This window comes from Arachis duranensis, chromosome 2, assembly GCF_000817695.3.
Source record: "Arachis duranensis cultivar V14167 chromosome 2, aradu.V14167.gnm2.J7QH, whole genome shotgun sequence".
NCBI lineage: Eukaryota > Viridiplantae > Streptophyta > Magnoliopsida > Fabales > Fabaceae > Arachis > Arachis duranensis.
This window is the reverse complement of record NC_029773.3, coordinates 7,434,246-7,449,335: the sequence shown is the minus strand read 5'-3', so window position 1 is coordinate 7,449,335 and position 15,090 is coordinate 7,434,246. Positions and strand designations below refer to the sequence as shown.

At 31.7% G+C, this 15,090-nt stretch overlaps 2 protein-coding genes across 3 annotated transcripts in view; one reads left to right on the top strand and one right to left on the bottom strand.

Moving 5' to 3' along the window:
* LOC107473157 ((+)-neomenthol dehydrogenase) overlaps positions 1 to 5,289 on the top strand; it is a 30,622-nt gene extending 25,333 nt beyond the window's left edge. The window contains exons 1-5 of one of the 2 annotated variants that reach the window (XM_016092703.3): positions 1,121 to 1,258; positions 2,557 to 2,797; positions 3,260 to 3,334; positions 3,420 to 3,596; positions 4,788 to 5,288. In XM_016092703.3, the coding sequence (XP_015948189.1) occupies positions 1,239 to 1,258; positions 2,557 to 2,797; positions 3,260 to 3,334; positions 3,420 to 3,596; positions 4,788 to 5,165 (891 nt within the window). In that variant the 5' untranslated portion in view covers positions 1,121 to 1,238 and the 3' untranslated portion in view covers positions 5,166 to 5,288. Of the gene's footprint in view, positions 1 to 1,120; positions 1,259 to 2,556; positions 2,798 to 3,259; positions 3,335 to 3,419; positions 3,597 to 4,787 lie in introns of those variants that run through there. The other variant, XM_021134896.2, reaches the window with a different exon arrangement.
* A 543-nt stretch (positions 5,290 to 5,832) lies between these two features.
* Positions 5,833 to 14,616, bottom strand: LOC107473158 (uncharacterized). The gene is made up of 15 exons (XM_016092704.3): positions 14,250 to 14,616; positions 13,530 to 13,657; positions 13,179 to 13,311; positions 11,631 to 11,787; positions 11,474 to 11,552; positions 11,159 to 11,199; positions 10,953 to 11,069; positions 9,742 to 9,822; positions 7,766 to 7,828; positions 7,641 to 7,692; positions 6,951 to 7,025; positions 6,806 to 6,853; positions 6,344 to 6,379; positions 6,178 to 6,252; positions 5,833 to 6,071 (listed from the first exon to the last, which is right to left on the bottom strand). Exons 1-15 carry the CDS (start codon positions 14,407 to 14,409, stop codon positions 6,012 to 6,014), a joined length of 1,305 nt encoding a protein of 434 aa, XP_015948190.1. The 5' UTR covers positions 14,410 to 14,616; the 3' UTR covers positions 5,833 to 6,011.
* Positions 14,617 to 15,090: the final 474 nt, after the last annotated feature.

Below are 15,090 nucleotides of genomic sequence, written 5' to 3'. Positions count from 1 at the left end.
GAAAGAACCAAACACATTGAAGTAGACTGCCACATTGTTCGTGAAAAACATCTGTCTGGTCTCATTCATCTTATGCCGGTTCGGTCCCAAGACCAACTTGCTGATTTTCTTACCAAAGCTCTACCACCGGGTCCCTTCTCTACTAATGTTTCCAAGCTAGGATTGTTAGATTTATACAATTCTAGCTTGCGGGAGGGTGTTACCTAGGTTATTTTTTTTATTTGTATTTTTTTATATAATAGGAGTACATAAGGAGTACATAGTATATAAAGGGTTATAACTCAAATATTTTTTTAAGGGATTTTTCATTCTTTTCAAAATGAGAACAACTTATTCTTTTCTCTCTCTTAGTCCCTTCTGGCCATCAACATCACAGCTTGAATAGCTTAGGACATGAAATTTTTTTCCTAGATTTTTAACAGAGGTGTCTTTTGTTTAAAACTTGTTTAAATGCTTCTTTAATAATTAATATATAGATGTGTTTTTTCTGGATGTGAGAAGGCGCATTCGAACGGTCGAATGGAGATGGCGGCGCAACTTCAATGGTTTCTAGAGAGGATGAATAGGCGCAGCGAGGGTGACCTGAGTCAGAAGCAGCAATGGCGCTGAGCTGCGTTCTGAAGATGCACATTTGCTCACGAACGAAAGCAGCAGCGGCGCTAATTGGTGTTGTCAGCAGCAACAAAATGGCATCAGAAAGAGGCTGTTCGATGGTACAAATTGGAGTGGGTAAAAAATCAACGATAATTCTTAAATTATAGTGAATTAGAGTTACTCTAGATAATTAGATGATTGTTTTTTGATATAATGGATTTTGGGACCAGCCAATAAAAATGGGCAAGAATTGACTGAACCTGCTTACCGGAACCCCCCGACAAATGAAGGCAGCAAATATTTCCGTGAAAGAATGTGTCTGTTTCCAATTCTGCACGTGTTCACTGTTTCACCACATAAAAAATAAATAAATAAATAAAAAGAGATATAATTGTATTATCCAATGGCCCATCAGTTTATAAATATCTGCTATATATTTTATATTATTTAAAGTTTATATAAGATGGACGAGATTAATCTCCAAAGTCTATATATAGTTACACTCACTAAAACAAAAACACTCAGAGCTAGCTTTATGAGAAATTATCATTGAAAAATGGCTTATTAAAATATCATTTTTTCATGCATGGTAAAGAGGACAAGTTAAGCTAATAATATAAGCCTTGTTCAGTTTCAAACTGAAGATGGAAGAAGCTCCACAAAGGTGAAGTACACCACCTTCTTCAAACTTTCAATAACATAGTTTATATATATAAAGGTATAGGTATATATGATTGCTTTATATTTCTTATTTTATCCATTATCCATTATCCTTTAACTAATTTTGCAACAAAAAATTGCTAGGTAGTATCTCCTAATTACAATTAGATTACAATGTTTTTCTCTTTTTTTTTTCCCTTTAAACTTGCTAGGTATAGCTTCTTATTCCAGTGAATTATTTTATTTTCTTTTCTTGTATATTACATGTTTGATGAATTGTTTTGTATTGTGAATCCATTTTTTTTTCTTTGGTATTATTTTTTTGGATGTTACATGTTTGATGAATTATTTTGCATTTTATTATATTTTCTTTGGAAAAGTATATGAAACCAATTTCAAATCAGTCAAGAATGGAACAATTTAATTCATTATAAATATAGTAATTAATTTTATTTATTTATGATTTAAAATATTGGTTATTAAATGTTTCATCATATTCAAATTAGGAAGAGATACCTTCAGTATCATTGCAACGTGTATCACGGAAACTGATTTAATTAGTTTCCGTTTCTTCATCTTTCTTCTCTCTCCAAATGCCTAAAACATGATAAATCAGAAAACAGATTCAGAACCATCCAATTTACAAAGAAAATAAACATCCTAATGCCTAGCATAAACACCATGCATCCACGTAGAGATTTTAGATTCATCCAAAGGCATTTGGGTAGTTGAAACCATCTTTTTCTAGCATTATTAATTTTCTTTTAGTATTTGATATTGTAATTTATTGTACAATTATTATGAGAAGAAAAAGAATAGATTCTATTAAAGATTATTGTAAAAAAATTAGATTAAGAAGTAAATAAATATGAAAAGTACTATGCCTAATGATTCCAAATTGATGAAATAAATATGAAAAAAAAAAGTGTTAACTGATTATAACTGATAGAGACTTTCAAAAAAGTTTTTATTGCTAATTTGCTATTGATGAGAATTCAAGAAAAATTTTTAAAAATAGAAAATTAGTTATAAGTATTTTATACCTACAAACACCTATATATATTGACTGATGAACTTGAATAACAACAAATATTATATTTAATTTTTTTTTTCAAATTTAGAATAACACGCTTTTTTTTTTGTTATTACAACTATGTGTTGTTTTTTATATTGCAACTAAGTATTTTATATTTTTCATTATATTCCATTACAATATAATTTAGTGAAAATATACCTGTGATATTTTACGGACAAAAAAACTGAAATACTGAAAGGTAGAGTGTGATTTGAGTTGATAAGCAGGTATGCAGTTGTGACTGGAGCAAACAAAGGAATTGGATTGGAGGTAGTAAGGCAATTGGCTTCAAATGGAGTGAAGGTTGTGTTGACTTCAAGAGATGAGAAGAGAGGCCTTCATGCTTTGGAAACCCTCAAAGATCTCTCTGATTTTGTGCTCTTTCACCAGCTTGATGTTGCTGATCCTGCAAGTGTTGCTTCTCTTGCAGATTTCATCAAATCCAAATTTGGCAAACTTGATATACTGGTAACAATTTCCTACCCTTTCACCATTTATAGTCAATATAATCAGTACTATTTTCTTAATAACCAACACGCGTTTTTTTAATTAAAAGTTTAATTAAGTTAGTTCTTATAATTTGTCAAATTTTTAATTAGGTCTCTACATTTTTTTTCATTAGATTTATACATTATTTTTAATTTTGTAATTAGATTCTTTTTATTATAAAAAATATTAAAGTTAACTTAATATTTTTCTACAAATTAAAGATATTTAAAATTAAGAACATAGCATATATTTTTAAAAAAAATTATTTTATTAATTTTAATATTTTTGACATAAAATTACCTAATTACAAAATTAAAAATAATGTAAAGATTTAAGTAAAAAAAAAAAGTATAAAGAGCCAAGTTAAAGTATACTAATTATATTGGATTACTTCTCAAAGTTCTCATTTTGATGATGATTTGTAAGTGTTGCATTTTGTAGGTTAACAACGCAGGGATTAGTGGACTTGTATTTACAGACAACGATTTAATCGTTTCAGTAATATTGACACCCCAGGTAAGCATCGCTGGGCAGGGCTAAATATTTTATCTTCTAGTATATAATGCTTACTAATTATGATTGACCTGTTCTTAATCTTCAGGATTTATCTGAAGAAGAACTAGAAAAAGCAAGGATTGAAACATATGAATTAGGCGAAGAATGTTTGCAAATAAATTATTACGGTTCTAAAAGAACGACTGAATCTCTTCTTCCCCTCCTCCACTTATCTGATTCACCAACAATTGTGAACGTGTCATCTTCTTTGGGAATATTAGAGGTAAGGTATACTAGAACTTATTAAGAGAATTTCTTTTGGTGAAGAATAGAATTGAATAAAAAGTAAATTTTTTTACTAAATTTATAATAAATATGTACATTACATATAATAATTTTTTTGTTGGCTTTTTTAATTAAATTTTTGTTTTTTTTTCCTGAATCATTATAAAAATTAGGGTATCCATGGATTAGATTGGGCCGGAGTTTGTTAAAGACTATGTCATGTAGCTCTAGGAGGCTATTGCTACAAGGAAAAAAAAGTACAACTTTTTAGGGTAAAGTATTAAATTAGTCTCCTAGGTTTGGACGTAATTCTGTTTTGGTCCTTAAGGTTTAAAATGTTCTATTTGAATCCAAAACGTTTTCATTTAGCATCAATTTAGTCCCACAGTGAGGTCAAAATTAAATAATTAACAAAATGTCCTACATAACAACAGTACAAGAACAAAATCGATAATCTGGAGAACAAGTACAAGCTCCAGAGGCATAAAATCAACCATTGATACATCAATACATTTATTTATTATTTTTTTATAATATAAATAAAATATTTTCTATAAAACTAAAGAAAATGATAAATAAATGTATTGATGCATCAATGGTTGATTTTGTGCCTCTGGAGCTTGTACTTGTTCTCCAGATTATCGATTTTGTTCTTGAACTGTTGTTATGTAGGACATTTTGTTAATTATTTAATTTTGACCTCACTGTGGGATTAAATTGATGCTAAATGAAAACGTTTTGGATTCAAATAGAACACTTTAAACCTTAAGAACCAAAACAGAATTACGCCCAAACCTAGGGGACCAATTTAGTACTTTACCCCAACTTTTTATGTACCCTAAAAATAATTATTTTAGTAGAGAAATTTTTTAGGTTATTAATTATTAAAAATAGTTAAAAGTATTCGTTATGGAAAAGGAAAAACATTTAGTTAACACTTATTCACATTTTTGTTTGGTCATCAATAATCACCCAATGTCAATCGAACTGTTATTAAAAATGACTTTTTGACAATTATTTAACTGCAAGAAATGTCTTAGAGAAATTTTATTTTTTGATTGACAAGTGACTAGAAAAAATAGTAAACAACCATTTTTACAATTAATAGTAATAAAAAAGTATTTCACTAAATTAATTATTTTTTTTTACAAATAATGACCATAAAAATACTTATTTATTTTAAACACAGCGTATATCAAACAAATGGGGCAAAGGGGTGTTAAGTGATGCCGAAAACCTTACTGTAGAGAGAGTGGATGTGGTGTTAAAGGAGTTTATGAAAGATTTCAAAGAAGGGTCATTAAAAGACAAAGGCTGGCCTGCGGTTTTTGGTGCCTACACTCTGTCCAAAGCTGCTATGAATGCCTATACAAGAATTCTTGCCAAAATGTTGCCTACTTTTTGCGTCAGTTGTCTTTGTCCTGGTTATATTAAGACTGATATCACTGCAAATACTGGCTTTTATACGGTGGAAGAAGGTGCTGCTAATGTTGTGAGATTAGCATTACTTCCAAATGGTAGTCCTTCTGGTCTTTTTTATAACAGGAGTGAAGTGCATTCCTATTAAGTCATATACTATTCTGCATAAATGATCATTACTTCTCGTTCAAGACTTTCGACATGTAATAATTTACTCTTATGTGACATTGGGTACTGTTTATTTCGTTAACAAAGTAATAAATTATGATGTTATTTGCAATTTATAGAATCTAGTAAATAGATATGCACCTCTATGGATAACTAAGGTTTTTTTTTTAAAAAAATACTGAGCAAATATTTTTTTAAAGTTATAAAAATAAACTTTAAAAAAAATTTGCTCATATACAATGATTGTGATGACAAACAATTAGGATGTTAGAAATTTAGAATTTTTTTTTTTTAACCAGAAAGAATTTATTTTAGTCATTCACTTTTTAAAATTCTATTCATTCACTTTTTAAAATTCTATTCATTATAACAAAAATCAAGAGATTTGTTTTCTATGTTTCAATATTGTTCTTGTGTCTATCATCCTAGAATAGAAACCAAACAAAACCTAAATTCTAAACTATAAATTCTCTTGATCAATCTTCAAATACGATCATAAGGTATACACATAATATAAGCAAATAAAATATGCAGCCTTAAACAATAAAGAAATTGTGTGCAGATATTTCCTTACCCTCCACACACATATAATGGAAATTAGACGACATTTTTTACTATTTCTAAAACTTAGATTCAAGATCTTTCAATTAAAATGTAAAATAATTATCATCTTCATTAATCTTACTGTTGTTACTATTACACACATTTAATAAATAAAAAGAGGATTAATAGACACATTAATGCCTATTAATCCAGCGGTGAATATAATGGAAATGGAAATTTTTGTTTACAGCAAGATTAAAATGAATAATAACCTTCCCTTGCTTCAGTCAGATTCCACGGGCTCTGTTACTGGTGGTATACAATCTACCTTGTATCGCACTACCTGCATCTCATATAATGCACATAACAAAATTCCCGTTTAGTACAATGAAAAATATCGGACTAAAAAAGTGTAACAGCATGAAATGAGCGAAGTAAAATTTGCATACCTTTCTAAAAAAGGTTGAGTACGTGTTGTCCCATATCAGCTTATAGCTTCCACCCATCAATGTGCAGAAGTTTCCCTAAAATTATATGGAGGAAAATCTAAGATGAGAACTTACATGTCAAATGCTTAGTAAAGTTTTTAAGTTGCTACAAGCATGAAAAGCTCACTTGGTCAGACTCGTAGCGGCGGTACGGTAACATCAGCTGTGCCAAAACAATCAACCACCATGAAAGTCAGCAATGGCAAAACAAACAAACAAAAAAGTAGCTGGTGGTGGGTCCAATAGTTTGAAGATGATAGTGGCTGATTTAAGAATGACATGAGAAATGCTTTCTGGCAAAATCAATTGAAAACACAATGCAAAATTTCTTCGAAGAAGAATATCATTAATTCAATGAGAAAATAATACAAGTAATTGGAGGGTACGGGATTCTCCATACAAGAGCAAAATTAATCAAAGTAAGAGCTTTCTGTGAAGGGTAGCTTTTCAATCACTCAACGTGTCCAATAGGTAAAGTCCTAAACTAGTAATCCTATTAAAGAAGATAATAAAACACTGCATTTTTTTTTTTGTGTGTTTTGGGGGGAAGGGAACAAAACAGTGCATATATTAAAGCAGAATAACTTACAGTTTTGTCGCCAGAAGGACTTAAAAACTCCAAACTAAATCCAATATCCTGACAATAAATCACAGAAAACATAAATTTCACCTCATACAGATGCAAGGAAAACATCATGAATTCTTCAAATAGAAATGTTGTACTGTAGCAATACCATATTTATCTTGCCTTGTACTAATGAAAAATCCCATGCAATGTACGAGTTTACGGAGTCCACTGAGAGCAAAACCTAAGAAAAGACAAGTCCAATTCATTCAACTGAAACTGTCCAGTAACATGATATAAACAGGATTTTAAATTTTAAAATATAAAGTCAAAAAAAAAAAAAAAGAGATGCTACATGTTTATGTGGAAAAGAAAAATTGAATTGAATCACAAACTCAGTCACATGATTTCCCTTTCTTTCTAGCTTCTCAGTTGATAGCTACCCATGATAATGGCAACTCTGATCATTTTAGGATTTTTGTTCTTTTAGTAGATTTGTATTACTCTTGTCTAAGATTTCTACATATTGATAGCATTAGTCTTTCATCACTGTCTTTTCCTTATCTCCAATGAATACTACAAACTTTAACATGACCAAATATAGTTTCATATTCATCACTTTGTTTCAGTTGTTCGTAATTTTATAGGTCTCCCTCAAATGCAACCTTTTAAAGTGCAAATGAATTCAATTAGATCACCACCAGATAATTATGCGGTTTTTTCACCTATTCACATCTGTATCAATATAATTTTAATTCCTACATTTCAAAAGGATGATCAGATGCAAAAAGAAAATAAGCAGCTGTCACAATTAAGGAAAAATAGAAATGAAGATATTTTGCAAGACTTGTAAATATACCTCATAAGTTTTGCCAGCTGGAACAGTTATCTCTTTGTAGTCATCATTTTTGCTGAAATTGAAAAACTTGAAAATTAACATCAAAATAGAGGAGATCATACATGAGTGCAAGCTTTAATATTTACCTTGCATCCAAAGCACCGGCAACCTCTGCTGAGATGAAAAAAGGTGCATTTGCAAAGACCTCACTGATAAAAACATTTTGCTAGTTATTCAACGGTGACAAAAATTTCTGGTAGAGCCTAAAAGTTGAGTATCAAGTAATAGGAATTGCAACATGTGAACTGATGGCTAAGACAGCTGATAGTGCTGAACAACTTCAAATCACAATGCTTATTAATTACTCCCACTCTCTTGTAATGTTAGCACAAGTAACTATTTGTAGGCACTGGTTCTAAAAGGAATAAAAGTAGGAGAGGCAAGGAGATATTTTGTACAAAACTTTGCAAAGATACATAGTAGCGGAGTAGGGGGAGAGGTGAGAGGTGTTTAGAGTGCTGAGGAAAGACTTCGGAGATATTGGATATAGAACAAGACTAGCAAACTCCTTATTCTCTTTATCAAAGTTCTCAATATAGACAGAACAGGAGGTTTGCAACCCATTCTAGGTCAGATATTCATGCATTTTTTTATATTATATATGCTAACATTCACCTTATACCAGCTTTTACAGATAGAGGACAGGTTTACTTTGATTTGGAAGTCCAATCCTCAATGAAAAGATAAAAGCACATTGAAATTCACTATCATTTTGCATGGGGAGAACACAGCCCAAATATCATCATCACTTTATAGATACTGATTTTTAAGTTTCCTCAGGTTAATCATACATTTAACAAGGTATTCCAAGATCATATAAATCACTAAGAAAGTTCAGATGAAATTGAACTGTCCTCCTTCAATAAGAAAATTATTAAACGCAAACAAAATTATCAGAATAAATAGTTGTATTGTGGAAAAACCACCATCAAATATACTAGCAGGCTGTAAATAATTTTCCTAAATTCTGAATGTCAACCAATATTATGTAATGTGGAACCAGAGTTGGGTATCACCAATTTAACTACACCACCATACACAAAATTACGAAACAGATAGTTGTATTCTGGAAAACCATCAAATATAGGCCGTAAATTAATTTCCCTAAAGTTTTCAATGAGAACAATATTTTTTGTCCGTAATATTATTACGGAATTCTAATTTTTTCAAAATAAATTATATCTCAATATTCAATTTTTATTTTATATCTCAATATTTAATTTTTATTATAAATTTAAAAATTAATAATATCTAACGTTGTTGTAATAAATATTAAAGATTTTATTAAATGAGAAAAAGAAAGGGATATGAGATTCGTGTTCTGCTCCAGCACCTCTTGTATAGTGAACGCTTTATGGGTCAGCATTGTCTTTGTTAGAAGCGCTTCCTGGATAAGCGCTTTCCAGTCAGGATACCAAAAAAACCGTAATAGATGCCACTGTGGAAAAACAGAGGCATCTGAATAAATAGTTTGCAAAGAGTGCATTTCGTAATAAGTTTTAGAAATTGTAGCATATTAACTAAAAAGCCAAGAGAGATAAAGTGAGTGGAGAAGGGAGAGAGAACTCTTTAATTTTAGAGGAAAAGATTTTATTTCGATTGTAATGAGAGAGTGCCATATGACACATTTTGATTTTCAAATTAACAATATATAATAGATTTCAATTTCAATTGTAATGAGAAAATATTATGTGATACATTTTAGTTGTCTAATTAGCAATTAGTAATAATATATAAGAAAGATAAAATGAGTGGAGGAGGAAGAGACAAAGAAAAGGGAAGAGGGGGAAGGAGAGACCTCTTTAATTTTGGAGAGAAAGATTTCAATTCAATTGCAATGAGAGAGTGTCATGTGGCACATTTTTGTTATAAAGTTAGTAATATATAACGGATGTAACGATGGAATCAGATATAGGTATCACCAATTTAACACCATTAGAAAAAAGCCTTATCCCACTAGGTGGGGAGGCCACATGGAACCAATTCAACACGAGTATAAACAACTATAAACAGATATTGCAGTATAAGCAATATGAACAGAAGCATTAAAGCATTACAATACCTAATAAATTTCAGGAACCTCTCAAACTCTCTGGTGTAGACTTCAACAGCTTCTTCCAGCAGAGCCAGCTGCTCCCTTTTTCTATTAACAATATCCAGATAAAGCAGGAGATGGAGAATTACCATGATGTCTAGTATTGTAAAATAATTACTAGAATATCACTTCTTCAATGGAATCAAACAAACAAAGCCCCTAAATCTCTCTACATACTAGGAGGATCTCCTTCCACGGCCCATGGATTATGATAGAGAAGTAAGATGTATGTTCTTAGCAAGATTTAAAAAACAAAGTTTCAAAATCTTTGAACTCAGAGTTCTATGAATTCTAAGACATCACAAACTCCAAATCTCCATAACACTCAATCCTTTGTCTAATCAGTTATGTACCTATCAAAACATAACATATCTTCAAATTGACAACTGAAACTCAATTAGCGGTGTTTGCTAGATTTAAGAAGCTGATCATATCTTTTATCTTTTTTTTTTAAAAAAGGAAGTAACTAATAAAAAATCATTTGATAATTGCCACAAATTGATGCCAAATACAATCATAGCAAATCAATGAGCTTCAGTCTCAACATCCAGGGTCAAGGTCTAATAACAAATACATCCTTCTCCTCCATTTGCCTTATGTCCTAACATACAATCTAGGGAATAGCAGGATGCCTTGACTGTGATCCAGGGATGATTATGCCCAGGAGCAGTTGGTGCAGCATTATTGTGTATATTGTGCATGTCTAAGTGTCTCCATCCAGCTATGCAGGGGAGTTTGTTGGGTTCATGGCCATTCCTTTAATGGTACTTCCATTTCCATAGTCTATCAATATGGTCCGCACTTGCCCTCAAGGGTTGGTTGCTGATAAGTTCTGATCCAGGGTACTATTGAACTGCTCTGGTCTATATTTGGGTGGTTTCTCAAGTAAGATGCAGGATTTTATGGGTTTGCCATCTGGGGTTCGACTAATCACATTCACATTTTGACAATAGCAACAAGCCATTCTATTAGACTATTAGAAAGACCAAGCAATAAACTGAGATTTGACACAATTTCCGGGTATTTCATATTCATAAAAAATTATATTTACATTTAACCCTTTAAGCTAGAGACAGAACATTAACACAAGCAATCTTGTTAAACAGCCATAGAACAGTGGTTTAAAACACAACCATAAAAAATTAACAATAAATTAACAAAGATGCAAGGTATCTTACAGTTTCGTGGCCCCATATCGTATCCATAATAATGAAAGAAAGAGTCGAATAGAAAGAATCATCGAAGTGAGGCTATATAATGGTGGTCCATAGCGATGACGCTGCTCCTCCATGGGCCTACAATCACAAAAGAATTCACATATTATTGTTATTTATATGGTATGATGGCATGCATAATCGGGGATGAGAGTTTGAATATTTATTACCCATCATCATCGTTTATCTGCCTAACAAAATCAAGCAATACCTACAGCTCAAACAGAAAAGAAGATGTCTCAGAATACAAATAATACCCAAGTGAAGATAATGTGTACTCAGTCACAAAATTCAAATGACAATTTTCTCCGGATGTGTACATTTTGAACAGTACTAAACCCAGTATTTGAAATCATTGAATAAGTCCATGTATCAGCCAAAAGTGCTAAAGTTAATTTAGGCTGACACTACGAGAAAATATAAGCATGTAGAATAAGGAGCAGAGGACAGGACAGCCACATATTAACAATCTACAATAATCGTACCTGTGGAACTCCAACAAGATACTTCACAAGTGTTTTATAGACTCCGGTTGCAGAACCGAGCTGAGCCAACTGCCTTCTCCTGTGACACTTAAGTTGCTTTATATATCTCTTATTATTTCATGAACAAGAAGAGACATACAATTGTTAAGGCTCTCACCTATCCATTTGTTGTTTCCAAAGAAGAGCATATCGCTCTTGTATGCTACCACCAGAATTTACCAAAGCATCAACCTCTGCTTGCTTATTCCTCTCCGAGCGCTCCCGTTGCTGTCTGAGGAGTGTTCCTCGAAAGTCTTGAGGTAAATATGTCATAACTGCATATGAATTTAAATGTGTGTTGAATAGGAATTTCAACAAACTAATGCAGAATTAAAATGAAAGAATGACCGGAAAGTAAAGTATGACCATGAAGCAATTCATAGAGCTTATCAAAACTAATTCTTTATAGAAAAGGATGCAAACATGATTAATACATGACTTAAATAGATTATAAAACATAAAAACCAACAAAGTCCTTCACTTTGGAATTCACTTGTTTATATTATTCTAAACAAATAAACAGAAGTGAAACCAAAAGATCATTAATGTCATGAAATCACTTATCCAAGGACCTAGATCTTAAATTAACGATAAGGTCATCTTCCACACCGCCATTTCTTCACCAGAACCTTTTTTTTTTCAGAAAATCAGTTCTTGAGTCCAACTAAAAGACTAAGGCTATTTCATAGAAACTCATATCTATGAGAGAGAGAGAGAGAGAGAGAGAGAGAGAGAGAGAGAAAGAGAGAGAGAGAGAGAGGAAACTGATTCTGTTATTCATCATTGAGCAATGCTCTACTCTAAGCTTTATCCACATAGTAACGCTGACTTGCAGAGTAAGCTACCATAGGGTTCTATTCTAACTTTAGTTATAGCTGTTAACCCTAGCTGGCACTTTTTTAGTCCAATCTGTTTAGCTAACTCTTAGCTATGGCTCTCTTAAGTATCTCACTAACTCACTCTATTACAGTATTACTAGAGTAACTAAACCGATATCAGCTACTATTGACTGCTTTAATGCCATAGTTTAGCAGTATAACATCTAAAGCAACAAATTCAGCTTGCAAGCCCAGGAACGATGCAATAAGATAGTATCATCCTATTCCCTAATATATTACTCAGACAAAGAAAATATCTGCATTTGCTGCTCCAATACTCTCTTTTTCTCAGGAAGAGAACACAGGTTCCGAATCATCTTTTCCTTTAGCACACAGATTCATACTTGTCGAGACATCAACCATGGAAAATTAATAATAATAATCCTCACCCCACAGTTGGCTACATCATTATAATGTCTTGTTTTTTAATCAAGTGCGAAAAAAATTGGAGGGCCGTATTATGTAGTTGACAACAAACATAAAAAGCTTTATCGAATCTTTAAGAATACTGCTTTTTCAAATGGGCTAATTCTTCTTGGTGTTCTTGACTTCTTCTAGAAGGTATATTACAGTTATAATAATTTTTCCATGCATTTCGTAAATCAAACAGAATTTCCCATCTCTCCTCACACACACAACAGACCCAGTGTTGCTGCTTGATTTCCACTAAGACTAATAACATAAAAGGCATATATGAGAAAGAAAGCAGAATAAAGTATGCAACAAAAATACACAGGCAATCAGAAGTATGTTAACCATTACAATTTAATACGAAAGCAAAGAGGTACCTGTGTTAAACACATGCTCAGAATTCTTTGCTTGGAAAGATTCCAAAAACTTCAAAGTACTATAAAGTTTATCTTTCAGCTGCCCAAGTATAACAGCATATTCTACTTCACTAGGTGAGGACTGCTGTTTCAGCTGGAAAAAAAAAAGCTGGTATCTAAGAATGCGCAAAATTTTTCACCTATGGTTGCTTCATATTAATTCATAGAAGCTAAAATATCAGTATGTAGATTATGCCGAAGGGAAGTTATAGAATGCCCCATGCTCTGCATTCGTAAATTCACATATTGGTTTCAAAAAATCCAGTCAATCACATATAAAAGGTAAAGCGAAATAAAAAATGTATACATTACCGCTTCTGGCCAGTTAGGTTTATCAAGTAAAAAAATCGTCTCTTCAATGTATTCTCTATTCTTCCACATGTTCTCATCAATTTTATGCGGTGGTTGGCCATCTGCTTCTTTTATTAACATGCTTTCTCCTGAAATTATACAACCCTTGAATAACATTCTAAAGCAAAAAATATTTATACTCAAAGGCAACACAAAGATGAAGGTACCGCCACTATAAACAAGTTTTCTTTTCTTTTTTTCTTTCTTTTTTTCCCCCCTAAACAATCTTTAAGTATGAAAACTGATGTTAATTTTACATCAACATAAGGTGCACTAAGACATCCAGAATTTTTGCATGATCCTAATTTTCCTACAAGTTTCCAACAATGTGATTAAGTAAAAGTTGTATTATGTGTATTCTCCAGCTAACTAGGCAAACATCTTTGAAAGCGGACCAAATGCAGATTAGAATTGCCCTTGGCGGTGTTTCCGAGATGAGGTTTTGAAAGTGAAGGAAAGGCTTTGAACTTTGAAAAGTAACTATAACTCTGAATTCCATGTTACATTCTAAACCAGTTCCTTCTCCTACTTCCACTTAAAAGCCATTTCCTTTCTCCTCCAAAATAAAATAAAACAACTAATCAATGCAGTTACTGCAAAGCAACTAGCTCTGGCGATTCGGAATTAGCAGGAGATTAAGCAATAATAATAATAATTGAAAGAGCAAGTTAGTAACGAAACCTTGGTTAGGAGGATGCTGACGGAGCAAGTCATTGGAAATTGATCGAATCTCAGAAGAAAGGCGAGAGACATCGTCAGAAAGAGGTGGAAAGGGGTATTTGTCGTAATAAGAAGCAAGATAAGCCCTAGTTATTGGTACCAAACCCTCCGTGGAAGCCATCGGAATCGGAGGTTGATCTGATCAGAAATCAGATCAGAGATCAGATCAGCGCTTTGTAGTTTCTTCTACGGTTCTATTTGCTGTGATAGTGTGATTGTTACGGAAGAAGGTAGCTTATTCTTTTGGAATATTCTGGTAACCAAAGACTAAGACGCAGCAGCGGTATGAGCAGTAGAACCGTCGTCAACGGTAAACTGGACTAGATTATGCTTATCTAGTTTGACCTCTTAATAATTAACTTGAAATTATTAGAAGTGTCTTAATTTTAGATAAACAAATGAACTTACAAATTATATTATTAATAATTGTTTTAGGATTAAGGCACGTGCTAAAATAAAAATATGAAAAATATTTAAAAAGTAAAATTTATTGTTTATTATTAATTTAATTTTTTTTAATTTAATTTTTTATTTTAATAATTTAATAATATATTTTATTTTATATTTTTAAAATTAATGCATTTATAATCTTGATATTTGGCAGTATATCCATCTTAGCTAAAATTATTATTTTATTCTTAGACTCATTTTTTTTTCACTTACCTTCTCTTTTAATATAACGGTTATTAGTAAAACAAAATTAGTAAATATTGTACTATTTTTTTTTACAAATAGACCATTATTTAAATCAAATTGAATTTTAAAAATAGATCATTATTTAAACAAAAGAAAACACTTTTTA